Source organism: Astatotilapia calliptera, chromosome 20 (assembly GCF_900246225.1).
Source record: "Astatotilapia calliptera chromosome 20, fAstCal1.2, whole genome shotgun sequence".
In the NCBI taxonomy this organism is placed as follows: Eukaryota; Metazoa; Chordata; class Actinopteri; order Cichliformes; family Cichlidae; genus Astatotilapia; species Astatotilapia calliptera.
Window position 1 is genome coordinate 22,726,097 of NC_039321.1, and position 16,896 is coordinate 22,742,992.

The 16,896-nt window shown below is 39.7% G+C and overlaps 1 protein-coding gene across 1 annotated transcript; it reads left to right on the forward strand.

The window, feature by feature from the left end:
* Positions 1-392: 392 nt before the first annotated feature.
* On the forward strand, positions 393-16,194 carry rhoab (ras homolog gene family, member Ab). Its single transcript, XM_026153868.1, has 5 exons — positions 393-596; positions 9,146-9,303; positions 10,711-10,831; positions 13,645-13,775; positions 13,980-16,194. Exons 2-5 carry the CDS (start codon positions 9,148-9,150, stop codon positions 14,151-14,153), a joined length of 582 nt encoding a protein of 193 aa, XP_026009653.1. The 5' UTR covers positions 393-596; positions 9,146-9,147; the 3' UTR covers positions 14,154-16,194.
* Positions 16,195-16,896: the final 702 nt, after the last annotated feature.

Consider the following 16,896-nt stretch of genomic DNA (forward strand, 5'->3'; position numbering starts at 1 on the left):
TCTTAAAATATTTTCGCCCGTAGGGGCATAACCCCATCATTTATTTTATACTGGACCAGTACAGTAATGGCCACTGTCACTTGTTTAGCCCAAAGCTACAATTAGCTGGAACCTAAGGAAAACGAGTTACTGTTAAAGTGTAAGGAAATGTTGGAGTCAGTCGTTTTGGACACCGCGTAGTGGTTTAAGTAAGATTATTTTAGATTACCTGTAATTGGAAACCCTTGTAAAAGTCTTTTGGTTGGATAGAAACACTTACGCTGTTTTAAAACACATGTTAACCTGAGTGAAAGTCTTTTTTTTTTAAATTCCACCTGTGAAATAGACTCTGTTTATGGCTCACATAGTACCCTGAAATTACACATTTCCACAAGTGTTCATACCAAGTCGTGCCCGCGCAGGTGTGGCTCTCAGGCTCGTGCCCGCCACCCCTCCCCCTCTGCTAGAAACTACAAACCTTAGCGGCTCGCTCTCGTCAAGTAATTCATTGTATCAGATTTAGACGGGAGGAAGCAGCGAGCGAGTCGGCTGGTCGGAAAAACAACTTTGGTCCGGGAAACACTGAAAAACCCAACTGCTAGGCACATAAACTGAAGGTAAACAACTTTCTGCGATATCCGACTATGATGAAATGTTGTTTCTTTCGCACTGTTATTTTTAAAAGTGATGGAAATATTTTTTTAAAGTTGCCCGGAGCTGAGCGAGGCCGTGCTAGCGAAGCTAAAAGCTAGCGATGTTAGCTTACGGTAGCTAAGTTAGCCTTTCCCCGAGCCGACCTCTATTTTAGTGCCGCTTCCGCAGTTGCTGTTCAGTTGTGCTGAAGAAAAAACTAGTGTGTGCTTATCGTAGAAAGTCTTTCGACCCCTGCCTCCCCCTAAAGAAAATTATCAGGCTATACCGGGCACTGTTTACAAACTGTGCAAACTTAGCAAGGCTTATAAATGGAACCGCAAAGATTGGTCTAGATTGTCGAGTCTTAACCAAACAATGAGGCGATTTTCCTGACTTGCCTCGGCTGATCAGGCGGTTCTCCGGCGTCTCTTTTTTGTCTGTTAGTATGGCTGTTAGGCGGGTTATAATTTTCCCGTGACTAGTTAAAGATAAGAAGGGCGGTGTGAAAGAGCGTTGCAGTTTCTTTAAAACCTAAAATTCATATTTCTCGTCATTTTGTACGCTTTAGAAGGCGTCAGTTGTACTTGGGCGCACCATTTCTACTTATTAGGGCATTTTAAGAGTTGCGTTTTCTTTGAGACGCTTTGTGGCGAGAAGGTTTTACCTCTGGTAAATCGTACGTGTGTTATGTGTGGATCTCGCTTGGTGTGTAGTTTGGATGTTGGCCACCCACCCATTCTTCCACTGCGGACACACTAGCCATCTGTTGCCTCTGTGATGACGCCATTTTTCTGGTGACCCACCCAGTGGCTAGCTGGTTAAAAAAATGTTTGGTTTAACACTCCCGAGCTCTCACAGGCGACACAACTTTTTCTGTACCTTGGCTATAGTGGACGACCATGTATAGCAGAAGTCAGCTTTCTAACCCGCCACATGGGTGTTGCTTGGTGATACCAAAGTGATCCATCATCATATTTATGCGTTATGGTTATTGTTGATGTGACAGTATCATGGGTGTGACTTTGTGTTCTCTCACAGTTAAAATCAAAACTAAAGATCTAATGCAGTCTTGGGGAGATGGTAGCAGTGTATGTAAATGTCAAGTTGACAGAAGTATTTCCTGTTCTTTTTTTTCTTTTCTTTGACTAATAATGAGAAACTGTTACATGTAATCTAGTGCCGGAGCCAGTGACCACAATCGCAAAGCATAGCTTTTTGTATAGCATATAAATTGATTTTAAAGTACTGTACATTAATAATCAAAGTAAATATTTCTTGACATTATTCTTTTCAATGTAGAATAGCCTCCAGGGTAACTCCTTCATAAGGTTCTATCACTCTGAATCTGCCTCCTAATACACGAGCAAGGTTTTACTGCAGGACTTGCGGGTTGTTGCCCTTGAAGCTGTTAACTAAATTCATATCCTCTCCACTGTAATAGAGGAAGATGATGGCTTTTGAACAGTATCCAATTTAGATAAATGGTCAGCTTTGTCAAAATAATTTCATACCGATTAAGACTTCTTACCCATACCACATATATATCAGTACATGCGTGATGACAAAGACAAGCCCAAAGTGTAGGATGGTGATGAATGGGTGGCTGGAATTTGTGTGCTGATTATTGGTAATTGTTCTGCAGCCTTATTATCCACAATAGTGTCTCCAGAGGTTTGTACCAAAGAAACTGTAATTGTTTTTATTTTATTCTTTAAATTGCAGTTGGTACCATAATCATTTTTAAAATGGTGTATATTAAATGTTTAACAGTAATTTTATTGGCTGTGCTTATCTGTAGATCAACTGGTCTCATACACTTGATGGTATGCTTAACCTAAGCTAATAAAAGCTTCTGGTATTGATTATGGTAACTGGAGTCTCAGAACTGAAATGCATTTTGAAATTGTTGTTAACAAGAATTGATTGAGCCTTTGAAATTTGACAGTAGTGCTTTTACTTATGGTTTTCTTTTTCATTTTAATTGATGATTGATGACTGTGCCTCCTGTTTGCGGAGTAATTCAGTAAGATGTAGTTATCAACGAACAGTTATCAGAATGTAGTATGTAATAGGAACCTACATTTCTACTATATGTATTGTATTAATAAGGCCCACGATGTTGTTCCCTTTAATTTAATGTTGTGTAAAGTACACATTATAGTATGCGTGTTTCATTGTATGTTTATAACGCTACATGGCTAATCCGTTCAATGCTGTAAAAAACATTTCCTGTTTATAGAACTGGGCTTGAAAGGGCATCACATATGTGCATACTTTAAAAGTAAATTTGAAAACCGAGACCAGAATTGCTCCCACAGTAACTTACAGTGGTTTTTATCTTCGTGTATTGTGATGCCCAACTGGAGCTGCTAGTGCTATTAGTTAAAACATTGAGTGTGGTAAAGTTCATTCAAGTATGAAATGCACTGAAAATTCAAAAGAAAAATTGGATTTATTTTATTTTGTTTATGATCAAAAACTGTGGCATAAATAGTTATTTCCTCTAGATTCGTACCTGCCTGAAAAATGAGAGATGAACTGAACCGTGGGTTTAAAGAAATGCTACACCCTTAAAATAAATGAATTATCATCTGATCGCATACAGGGCAAAACCGAAACCGTGACGTACAGATTCATCTGCACTGTTTATACCGACAATGGTCTGATATTTACAGATGGCTGTCTAGCCACTTTTAGCAAACCAGCAGGGACAAACTGGAGTACACACAATGTTGAATCAAGTTCAGCAACATTGTACTTGGTAGGCTGAGATGACATCCAGTCAAAAAACCATGGGTTTGACCAGTGTGAAGAAGCTGTTTTCAATTCAATCTTTCACACAGACAGAATTCCTAGATCACAGGGGACATGGCCAGACAGCTAACTTGATGAGCAAATACTGTAAGGTCATAATTTAAAGGGCTGTCTTGACCAAAGGTAGCTAGTATAACAAGCTCGTCTTTGTTACTTTGACATGTAATGACCTGAGTTCCAAAGTAAATTCATACACCGTGTATCTCTAGCCAAACTGCTTACAGCAGGTGACTACTGCCTACATTAAGTACAGGTTATGTTAGGGGAAAAATCGCTGAAATGCAAATATTTCTCTTCTTGAATACAACCCTTGTGAGCAGCCTAGTCATTTCATTAGCTGAAGATCTATGACATGTTGTCAAGTCTGTAGTGCTTTAGCAAACTAATAGCGCATACATTACCAAGCAGTTTTAAAGGGGATATTTTTATACTGCATTTTTCCGTTATGTATGTGCTGTACATATTGATAATAAATTGCATTTCTTTGGGCTCCAATTTATTATCAATATGTACAGCACATACATGTTAGATCACAGAAGAAGCTTGTGTCACGTATCTGTGAGAAATTGAAATATTTATCAGCCAGCAGTCAGTTAACCAGCCTTAAGTGGGGGTAATTTTCCACCCTGGAGAATGTATGTGTGGGGTTTTTCCTCACCAAGCATACACACCTTATCGATGCCACCGTGGCACTTTCTAAAGGTTTCTTGTCTTTTGTTTTGTTTTTGTTGTTGTTTTCTTTCTAGCAGACAAGATGATGAATCATCAGGTGCACAGTAATGTTTAAGGCTGTGTCATACAAAGTGAAAATGCTGACAGAATAGCATGTCACTTCACACTTGAATGACGTGTGAAAGCATTATGGAAGTGTTTTTGTGTTTGAAAGTGGTTGTGTATCTAAACAGGGCTGCTTTTCATAAGTAACCAGAAATGCCTACTTGATTTTTTTTTTTAATATAATATTTTAACAAACTAACAAAAAACTGCTGGCTAAGTGTATATTAACCAGTTGTTATTTGTTGCTCTCTGCTTCTCTGTGTACTCTTCGCTGTAATTTGATCCTGTTGGTTGTCAACGTCTCTCTCATTTGAGTTAATCTAATAGACTCTTGCTGACTACCATGCTAATTGGGTGGGGATTTGCACGTGTAGCCTAGTCCTTACTATCTACAAGGTTATGACTGACAAGTGAAGTAACATGTTACCTTGGTTTGCTGCTCATCCAGCATACAACACAGCTTGTATAACCAGCCGTGTTTTGTTAAACTCGAACAATATACTATCTTTAGTGACGGTCAGCTTGCCCACTATCTGCGTTATCACCATGATGTCAATGTCTGAGAATGTGGTGTTTTTGAAAAGGACTTGTTACGTCACTCCTGTTAATTGACAAACATGTTTAAATTTAGCATGGCTATGAAAAATGGGCTGCCTAAATTTTAACAGCCGATGATGATGTGTGGAAATCTTCATTTCACATTCTGTTTGTTGTAAACAGGTAGACAATGCTCAAGTTTTATTTTTTCATTGAGTACATCTGGATTTTAGAAAAGGAATGATTAACTAACAATTATCCTGTCGTTTAAATGTACATCTAGAGACACTAAGGGCACTTAGTCATTATTCAATGATGACCCCTTGAAAGGTGCACGTTTACTTGATGCATTGGTCCAGAGATTTTACATTACAATCTACACGTCCTAAAAAAAATTGGCAGGTATGTGGAAACGTGCACAGAGCGTCACAGTCATTGTCTGATGACAACATTACGTCATAGATCCTAGCGTGCTCACAGCTCCAGAATCTGAAAACACGCTTTGTAGCTTTCAATCACGTGTGGGATGGGCAACATTGTTATGTAGTTTTTGTACTTTGGCCATCAGTATTCACCCTAAGAACTAATAATCAACCTATATTAATCTTTTGACAGCACTTCTGTACTAGGTCATACTTACATTGTGATAATTGTATTTACTGAAATTAATGCCTAAAACCAGCTTTATATCATTTCTATTGCGGAGACCCCTGCTAGCTATTAAGCATGGTTGGTACGTTTAACGACTTGACGTATAACCAACATTCATCAAAAGGAGGTCACAGATACTCATTTTTACCTAGTGGGCAAATTGACTGTATACCCACCTCTAGGCTACAGCTGCCCCAATTCTTGTCTTTTCCTTTTATTCTCAAGTCATGGTGGGGGTGATCTGATCCTTTTTTTTTTTTTTTTTTTTTTTTTTTTTTTTTTCTTCCTTTTTTTGGACGCCGATGTCCTACTTAGACAATTCATCTACCATTTATGAGATGCTTTCCATGCTTTTTAGATTTGATAACTAGAAATTGAAAAGAAAATGTGTAACATAATTATTAACTAATTTATGTTCACTTGCTTCATCCTCTGTTTCTTCATTTCTATGGGAAGGGGCTAACTGAGCAGAGCAGCGGGCATAAGATGAAGACAACGCAATTTGTTCCTGAGCGCAATACAAGCCAGTCCTGACCAGAGCATTAACAGCTCTGTCACAGTTGCTCTGCTTGGCAAGCAAATTTTAAAAAATGAGAGAGTGAAGCCCACAGGGAAGAGCAGCATAGCCAGCGAGTGACAGGAACTCTAGCATGTGTGAATTTAACCTGTGGTTGATGAATGTGTTCTGTGGAAAAAATCTTAGTGGTGGAAGTAAGCCCTTTGTTCAGATGTGCTGTGCTTTAGGAAAACGCTGCCTTTTCATCAGAAATTTACTGATTTTGTTGCCAGAAACTAAAGACTGTAGGCACATGTATCTGAGAATTTCAGTTGCATGCAAATTACTATATGGACGTAGGGCTGCTCAATTAATCGAATTTTAATCACGATTACGATCTGGGCTTTCAACGATCATTAAAAATGACTGAGCCGATTATTAGCCCCTCCCTCATTTATCCGCGACACCTTATAAACCGGTCCGTGGCGCAAAAAAGGTTGGAGACCGCTGATTAAGAGGACCCGAGGGATGCTCGGAAAGCTAAGCAGAAGTTATTTGGAGAGGAGAGTGACTGCCGTTGGTTGAAAAGAGAGTTTAAAAAAAAAAAAAAACTTCAGTGGTGTTGCACACTATTTTATATTATTTTTTTAAAGTCATTGTTAACCCTTTAAAGCCGGTCAGAGCAGCACGCTCCGTTTTGCGTAACTATTTTTAAATCCCTGTAGAACCTGAACCGTGTAAGCTAGCGCAATAATTTGTTTTGCATATGAAACCGGAGGAGTTGTACTTACATCTGATGCCATCAGCTTGTCCTCGGTCACGGTTTCGTTCCACATATAGCTTTGCAAAAATTGCATAAAAAGCGCTTGCAGGAACAAAAACATAATATTCCAGAAACACGCTTTGCCGTTCCTATCAGCTGTTCGTAACACTTCCCACAGTGAAATGAGGCACATGCTGTTTTCTTTGCAAATTTGCATCATAGGATTGTTTTTTGTTTTTCCTGCAGTATATAAAAATTGCTGTATCTCCAAAATAAAACTATGAAGACACTCAAAATAAATTTCCTGTTGTTGTAAACTATTTTTTGCAACTTTATTGTATTTAAAGTTTTGAGGGATAAACCTCTTAAATTTCTCCAAGTAGAAATATATGTAAACAAAACAAAAGCGATTTTCAATTTTTTTTGTAGTTTATTGCACTTTTTTGCAATTTATGTAATTACTATGCACTTAATGCATACATATTATTAAAATATGGGCTATAACAGTTGTATTGATGTATAGCAACTTGAAATGCTCCCACAAATGGCACTACAGCATGTTAAAAAAAAAAAAAAAAAAAAAAAAATATATATATATATATATATATATATATATATATATATATATATATATATATATATATATATATATATATATATATATATATATATATATATATATATATATATATATATATATATATATATATATATATATATAAGCTCTGGTGGACTTGGTTCTATAGTAGGTCTTAAAGGGTTAAATAAATATCGTCAAATAATCGTGATCTCAATTTCAGTGAAAATAATCGTGATTATCATTTTTGCCATAATCGAGCAGCCTTATATGGACGCACACACAAACATAATGGTATATTAACTAATTTTTATTTTCATGCAGCTGGGGTTTTATTAAACTATGGTACATCAATAAAACTCTGGTACCCTAGCAGATTAAAGGGGCCAGTTAAACAAAGATACATCTCCAGAACTGCAGCAGATTAACACCATATTTTAGCTGACGGATTGAAAGACAACAGGAGAGGTGTCAAGCAGTTTGCTCTCTACCACGCCTCCACCTGACTCACTATGATGGAGATAGCAGGGTAGAGAATGATGATTGGCACTCCACACTGCTATACCTTCTCAAACCAAGGAGGAAATATCCATTCAGGGATGTGATTTATTAGCCCTGCTATGTGAGGTCCCGTTGTCCTTGTGCTGTTAGCAAGTACACAGTATATGTACTGTGTTGGTGTGAAAGTCTAAGCAGCAGGGCCACCATGACAAATGAGCTATGTTTGATGTGTGCTCAATGAATAAAGAGAGCGTTTCAGTGTGTCCAGCTGAACAACGCTAGCATTTAAAACACATTTCCTATTCAAATGAAGACAAGTCACCTTCTTTTGTCCTGTTTAGTGTCTCAGATTTTTTTTTCTTTTTAAATGTGGCTGAGATTATAGTCATTTTCCATAGTTTAAACAGCAGTGCATATTAAATAATTGTAAAATATCTGTGGAGGTTCAGCAGAAAATCCAAAACACTGGCACTCATTTCGTGTCTTTAACATTCAGCTGAATGCAATTTCCCAACATGGACTGATCCTAGCTGCTGCAAACCAGTGACACAAGACTGCATGTCACTCATTTGCACTAACTTCCCTTAACTCTGTTGGGCAAGTTCATCTCACACCCACACTGGTGCGCTTGTTGGGTCATTTACAATAATGAATTACTGGAACCTTGACTCAGTACTTCCTAGTAGCTCGCATCTTTGTGCACCACACAACACCTTTGTGATGTTGTGTATAGGTAGTGCAGAAAACGTGCAGTGCAGTGCAGTTAGAAGAACAGGGGACAGTGTAAACACTACACGTATTCTTAAGTTACATGCACAAGACATTGGATTATTAATGAAAGTGGGTTACAGTTATTTACTCAATTTTACATCGAGAATGTGAACAACGTAATTAACCTTTTTAGTTTTTAACAAACTATATGTAGTAGCCTGCAGGAAGTTTAACTTTACCCCAATACAAAATGATTCCTGCTCTTTTCTTTGCCATTTTTATCAAGTATACTCTGTTTTCAAATCAGTTTGAATAGTGATACCAATATATTTCTGATTATTTTCTGATTTCATTAATCATTTCACAACTCTGGGGGGCTTCTGAGACTGCGTTGCTTTTCAGCTATGTGGTTTAAAGGTGTTAAGTGTAGTGTTGCATAGTTCAGGTGCACCTAGCAACACTACCCTTCTATGTGGCACAAATGTGACTCAACTTTCACATTTTTCTCTGTTCTCATGCTCAAAATGGGCAGTCAAACAAGACCTGAGTAGCACAAATTTTATTTGTGAACAGGAGAGTAATTCTCCCAGTGGTTACAGTCAGTGCCTTTTTGATGCTCTGCTGTAATGCCATGCTATACATATACTTCATACAACGCTTTTCCTGTGGTTCCCTGATTAAAATGTTCCTTTTTGTATTCCACCAGGGATGGCAGCCATCCGTAAGAAGCTGGTAATAGTGGGGGATGGAGCGTGCGGGAAGACTTGCCTTCTAATTGTCTTCAGCAAAGATCAGTTCCCTGAAGTCTATGTCCCCACTGTGTTTGAGAACTACGTTGCTGACATAGAGGTGGACAGCAAACAGGTGAGACAACTGCAGGGATTCGAACTACTACACTGCCTACTGATACTTAATGTCATGTAAGAGTGGTGCTTTGGGGTAGATGCTTTAGACCTGTTGACCCATCTGCATAAGTGACTGTTTTACTCTGTGAACAAATTTAAAGATTCTTACCTGAATTATATTTTTTGAATATTTTAATAAAGTAGGTGACTCAGTCTTGGGTCTTCTAAATGTCACAGCACATCTTTCCCTTCCTTACTATCTGCACTGGTTTTTGTGCTGGGACTCATTTCCTGGGTGCTTAATCATGCTCAGTGCTTTAATTCTACCTTCAGGGCCAAGTGAGCAAGTGTTGAAAAAATGTACTGTTCCATTTTCACATCTTCCTTCACACAACAGCAGTCATCTGCTAAGTCTGGTTTCTTTTTGAGCTTGGTCATCATGTTTTACAAAGTGTCTGTAGCTTGTGTGTTTGCACTAAGTGAGGATTATATAAAATATAGTAGGACACTCTGCTCTGGAGTTCAGTGGATTTGATTATTTAGCACTCCACACATATCCTGTGTGGGTGGAGTTAGTTCCTCCCAGATAACTGCGGCAGCCAGCCTCATCAGTCACAAACTCTTGAGTCCTGACCTCTTTGTGGGTTAATAGGATTCTGGGACGGGAAGTCTTTATTGGCTGTCTGATTTCTAACCTCCTGTGCTGCTGCAAAGGATTCATGCTTCTTGAAGTGTGACACTTTTCCAAATGCCTTCTTTTACCATTTAGATTTGCATTCTGTATAGAGAAGATGTTATGTCACTGTCATGTTTTGTATTGTCTCTGAAATTAAATGGCACGTGCAGAATGAACAAGAGCACAATTTATGTGAGCACATTGTTGGTATTTTTTCCCCTACCTCTTACAAATTTGGCACGTGTATTACATATACCAAGGCTTTGCAGAAATATTAATTTAAACTAAAATTGCTCTTTGAATGTGATTGATTTTAGGCAGCTTGTGGATGTTCTCTTATGTCTGGCTAATAATGTAATGCTTTATATGGCTTTCAAACTGGGTATTCAAAAGGTTGTGAAGAGAATATTTGAACTATTGAATGGCAACAGCTGGGGAAAAAAATGAATTTATCATTTCCATATCATAGATCATCACTCTTTCAGGTCTTTTTCAAATTATAATTAGTGATTATGTTAGTAATCCTTGCCAGTTTAAGGTTGTAAAAAAAGCCTTTGTTGTCAGGACTGTCTGCTGCAGGTGTTGCTCACCTTCTTTGCTGGCTTCAGTGTAAAAGTTATGCTGATCAAGATGAAAATTACACATTTTTCCATCCCCTTTTGATCAGTTTTTAAAAGTTTTCCTTGTTCTCCTTTCATCAAATCTCATCTTTTGTCCTTCTTTGCCTTCTCTTTTCTCAATGTTGGTCAGGTGGAGTTGGCTCTTTGGGACACAGCAGGTCAGGAGGACTATGACAGACTGAGACCTCTCTCCTATCCAGACACTGACGTCATCCTCATGTGTTTCTCCATAGACAGCCCTGACAGCTTGGGTGTGTACAAAGCAAACACATTCTTGCAGTTGCATACACTCATGACATAAATAAAACAAATTCTCTCTTTTGTGTTTGCCACATTTCTGATTTCATTAGAAGATATTTCTGGACTGTTTTGATTGTGCACTTGCAGAGGAACTACTTACATTTGTGTGCACGCAGAGTAACAACTCGTTTGTTATGTAGTGTCATCCATTCCTGCTGTTAAACAGAGTCGTATCTTTTTTCCTCATGATGATTATTAACAGCACTTCCATGATCACATGGAAATGGCTGTACATAAAAGTGATAAAAGCAGCAGAAAAATTAAACTGCCAGAGATTAATTAAGCTTCAATGAAAGGACATAGTTGTAATAAAACAAAGTCTTATTGCACGAAAGATTGTCATATATCTTCAAAGCAACATTTTTTGCTGACCAAGTAAGATAACATTTGATACTCAGTGGAGATAAAAGCAGAGCTCTTTCTTCTTTTCAGAAACATAATTTAATTATGTCTGCATAAGCTTAAATTTTAAAGACTGATCAGAACGCTGACATCCTCCAATTTTACTCTGCTAACACATTTAAATGTAAATGCAGCTGCGGTGACATCAAACTGCTTTGTTTTTGCAAAGAATGCAATGATGGTTTGTGGTGCCCACTTTTCCTATGAAAAAATGGGATTAAATGGTAAATAGTACCGTATTTTCACGACCATAAGGCGCACTGTGCTAAAAGGCGCAGTCTCAGTTATGTGTGCCCTTACTGTATTTAACACACACATAAGGCGCACTGGACCATAGGGCGCATACAAGTACCGTATGCGTATTTAAAAATAAAGCGGGAGCAAACGTGAATTCGGTACCTTACTCACATTTCTATTGCCGGTAATCGTCATCATCAACAACACACAAGCATACAAGTGTGCATATTTAAAAATAAAGCAGGAGCAAAACTGAGTTTGGTACTCACATTTTTATTACCAATAATCGTCATCATCAACAACACACAAGCATACAAGTGTGCGTATTTAAAAATAAAGCAGGAGCAAAACAAAGTTTGGTACTCACATTTTTTATCATCAATTAAACCCATCGAAGTCCTCATCCTCTGTGTCTGAATTGAACAGCTGCGCTAAATCTCCATCAAACATGCCAGGTTCACTGTCTTCACCGTCAGAGTCACTTTCCGTGCCGTGCAGCTCCTCGGAAACGATGCCGGCTTTTGCGAAAGCTCGAACAACAGTGCCAGCAGACATGTTAGCCCAAGCATCTACAATCCATTGGCAAATTGTGGCGTAACTCGCCCGGCGCTGCCTTCCACTCTTAGTGAAACTGGTCTCCACCGGTCATCCATCGCTCCCAGGCCGCTCGCAGCCTTACTTTGAACGGGCGGTTCACACCGATGTCCAGCGGTTGGAGTTCCTTTGTCAGGCCTCCCGGAATGACAGCAAGCTCACAGTTCATTTGCTTCACAAGTTTTTTCACATCGGCTGTGAGATGGGCACGCATAGAGTCACAGATCAACAGCGATGGTGATGCGTGGAAAAAACCACCTGGTCTCCTTACATACACCTCCCTCAGCCACTCTTTCATCATTTCCTCATCCATCCAGCCCTTTTCATTTGCCTTAATGATGATTCCTGCTGGAAACTTCTCTTTAGGCAAAGTCTTTCGCTTAAAAATCACCATAGGCGGCAGTTTCTGTCCATTAGCATGGCAGCCAAGCACAACAGTAAAAGAAGACTTTTCATACCCCGTTGTGCGTATCGCTACCGTGCTGGTCCCCTTCTTCTCCACAGTGTGACTCACCGGGATGTCAAAAGTGAGCGGGACCTCGTCCATGTTTGTGATGTGGCTGGGCTGGATGTTTTTGTCGCCGATGTGTTTGCTGCAGTAGGAGCGGAAGATGGCCAGCTTTTCCTTATAATCCGCTGGAAGTTGCTGCGCTATCGTAGTCCTGGTCCGGATGGAAAAATGGCACCGTTTCATAAAACGAAAGCACCAAGACGGACCTCCTTGGAAATGTTCAATGTTCATCTCTTCAGCTAGTGAAACTGCTTTTAGCCGAATGGTGACCGTCGAAACGCTTCTCCCGCTCGCTCTTTGCTCGATGATCCACCGCTCGAGTCTTTCCTCCAACTCGAGCCACCTCGCCTTATGTCCGCGGAAACTCAGCTGCGTTTTCTTGACCTGCCGGAGCTTGTTTTCCAGCTTCCTCCATTTGCGAACCATCGATTCGTTTATCTTAAATTCTCTCGCCGCTGCTCGATTTCCATGTTCCTCCACGTAGCTGATGGCCTTCAGTTTAAACTGTGCTTCGTAAGCGTGTCTCTTTGCCATTTTCAGGGTTGTTAAAACAACGATGTCCTGCATAATGCACATACCTGTTCTTTTATACAGGTATGTGCGATTGTCCCGGTATATACGATCAACGCCCACACTTCACCCTTTAACGTTCTCATGGTGTTCTCTACTACGTCCTCCTTACAACACATAGGGCGCACTGCGCTATAGGGCGCGCCGCACTTTTTGAAGAAAATCTAAGACTTTTAAGTGCGCCTTATGGTCGTGAAAATACGGTACTTTGTTTCTCCTTTAAGTGAGACACAGAAAGCTACAAAAAGATAAACAAGTCCACTGGAACAGGGGAGGGATGGACACATCATCACTGGAGAATGTCTTAAAGCAAAAAAAAAAAGAAAGAAAAAAGGGTCACCTCAGGCATAAAGGGCTCTCAATTAAATTTTAGTCTGACAGTTATAACACTTAAACAATTGAATTATTTGTTTGTTTATGCCTCCCGTCTCTGGTCTTTGTCCATTACAGAAAACATTCCAGAGAAGTGGACCCCGGAGGTCAAACACTTCTGTCCAAACGTTCCCATCATTCTGGTCGGAAACAAGAAAGATCTGCGTAATGACGAGCACACACGCAGAGAGCTGGCCAAGATGAAACAGGTGCCTGACTTTTTACTTGGTTTGAATTAACATGTTTGTTCTGAACTAAGCGAGAGTGAATCTTAAGTGTTCTTCTGATTTTTAGATCTTGAATTAGTGGTGCCGTGTTTCTGCCAGTCACTATAGCAAAAGCTGTTTGAGATTAAACACTTATCTAGAATATGTGTGTTCCTAAACTACCACTTTGTTTTTCTCGGCTAATAGGAGCCAGTGAAATCAGAAGAGGGCCGAGACATGGCCGGGCGGATTGCAGCATTTGGCTACATGGAGTGCTCTGCTAAGACAAAGGACGGCGTGCGGGAGGTGTTTGAGATGGCCACCAGGGCAGCACTGCAGGCCCGTCGTGGGAAAAAGAGCAATAAATGTGTGCTACTGTAAATTGGCCGTCATATTTGGACTGTTTCACCCTGGGTTACTATACCTGGGGATAGGGCTTGGGAGGGACAGAGGGATTACAAGATGGGAGGGAGGGAGGGGGAGGAAGAAAAGAGTGCAGTAAATGACTACCGCTGTAACCTGGCTGTTTGTTGGACTGAATTTACCCTGGGACTTGGGTTTGAAAGGCTTTGATGGCAAAGTACAGGTGGGGAGACGAAGGGAAGGGAGGTGGTAAACGACTACCGCTGTAAACCATTGGGCTCTTTACCTGTGGGTTTACCATCTGGGTGGGAAATTTACACCAGCGACCAGCCAAATGCTGGAACAGTTACTTTTCAACAAGCCACTTACACTGATAAAGATCCTTAAGATCGAGTCCTTCGTAAAATCTAGCTGACTGGTAGCCCTGATAAAGTTGCTCATGAATTACAGGGAGTTGGGGACAATAACAAAATTTTTTAAAGTTACCTGAATGGATGACCAGACAGACGGAAGGGAGAAACGGACAGCACAGTAAATGAGTACCACTGTAAAAGGCCACCAGTGGACTTCATCCCCAGGTGCTCATGCCTGGAATTAGGGCTAAGATGGTGTGAAGTTTGGAAGATGGAGGGATGGGATGTATGAAGTTCTGAAGTGGCCACGATAAGACAGGGAAGCCAGGGCATCACTTCCTAGTTTTGCACTTTTATCTTACTCGTTATATGCTGTAGGTCAGTTAAAACAGCCCTCAATAGGAGACAAATCGCCAGTTAAATAAATTGAGTGCTCCTCAGAATGGTGCTTGAAACAAATTTGAGGTGTATTAGCTAGCACTTCAATCCGATGGAAGAAAAACTCTCTTATTGATAGGATTAAACTAGTAGTCACATGCTGTCAGGTGGATTGTGTTATTGGAGAGGCATGGAGCATGCTCACATGCCATTTAGTTTCTCTTTGTAGTTAATCCTCTGTTTATAGACTCTGTGACAAACACATTTAGCCTCTACTCTTACTGGATAATCTGTTGCAGACACCTGACATTGAGTGCTGTTGTTATTTGAGGCTAGCTGCTTGTTTTAAACGAGATCTGAAGTGTATCTTATCACAATCTGCTTGCTTCAGATGATCTTAGTGTTTTAGAAAACACAGCCAGGTTCAGTTATTTCCAGGTTAGCAGCAGTGTGCCTTTGGTGGCCAGACAAGATGAGCATAAACATGCTGGAGTCTTAACTGCAGCTGGTTTGTCTACTTTAGTTCACATCTGAGGGTTCTTTAACATTTAAGTTCTTCAGACTGAATCAGTGGAAGTGGCAGGTGAATTGTGGTCCCATTGGAAGACAAAGGTAGCTTCCTGTGTTGCGTAGACCCACCTGAGCAAACTGCCATGGCTCTGCTCCCATCCCTTCCTGTTCCACAGCTGGCCGCTGGTGCTCATCCTCCTCTGGTTTTAGGCCAGGACAAAGAACAAGGAGGGGAGAGTAATGTTTACATGCACACCACTGATTTCCTTATTTGGGATGAATGACTATGAATATTACGTGTGTGTGCTTGTGTAAGCATGTAGAAGGGTCATGTGTACATTAAGCAGATCAGGTAAATTTTTGAGGGGGGGGAGGGAACGGATACCTGGGATTTACCATCCCTTTTACAGGTTGCCTGTTAGTAACTCTCATCTGCAAACAACAAAGTGACATGACCTTTTTATCCCAGAACAGTGCATAGAAATGCCAGAATTGTCAGGTTGGTCAGCCAGGTGGATTTCGTATAACATGCAGGTGAGCCACATCAAAGAAATAACCACCTGCTGCTAATATAGTTTTGTTTTGTTAAAATAAAGAAAAAAGAAAATGTAGGCATGGCCAGTCTGAGGATTGGTTAGTCACCAGCCTTTCCTGACTTTACTGTGTATTTTGCTAACACATTCTGGCTCTCTTCTGTGAAAGCGTTGCGCCCTCCTGTTCTTCTTCCTGGTCTACAGGGAGGAGCCTGTTCTAGAAACCAGTCTCGTGGTGTTTGTTTTTATACTTTATTTCCAACTTCTTTAAAAAAAAAGTCATAAACATATGTTGTCTATCAGTATTTAAAAAAAAATAAAAAATAAAATAAAAAATAAGAGGTGGAAGACTAGGGAATACTTATGTTGCTTTAGGTTTTTGTTTTTTCCTTCTCTGTGCTTTACCTGAATCTTTCTGATGATTTACTGTTGGTTTTAATAACCAATCAATCATCCCGCCAAATGCTGTTGTTGGGCAGTCAGGAGAAAGGCTGGCCTCTCGGCTGCCTGTCTAGAGCATCGCTAGGACAATTAGTGCTGGCTTTTTTTTTTCTGTTTGTTTGTTTTTGAACACACTGTTAGCTGAAAAGACAAAAAAGGAAAGCAAACTTTATTCTCATGTACAAATCATTTTTATTTCTAGTTTTTATTGTATTTTTAAGTCCTTATTTTGGATGCTGAAGTAGTGATTTAAACAAAGGAACAGGAAAAAAACAAGCTGTATGCAAAGTTTGTAAATATATTAAAAAAAAATAGGAAAAAAGATGTGGGTTTGTTCATACTAGGCTATACACACGCACATGACTGGAAACTATTTGTAAACTAGCTTTGGTTTGTGTAATAAATTACTTTCTATAACACACAACTCCTATTCATTATCGTCCGGGTTGGGGAAGAGCACTTTGGCTCAGTCAATAAACATGTAATATAAATGAATGGTTTAGTGTTTAATGTACTGGTGCCTTTATGTCTTAAGATTACAACACT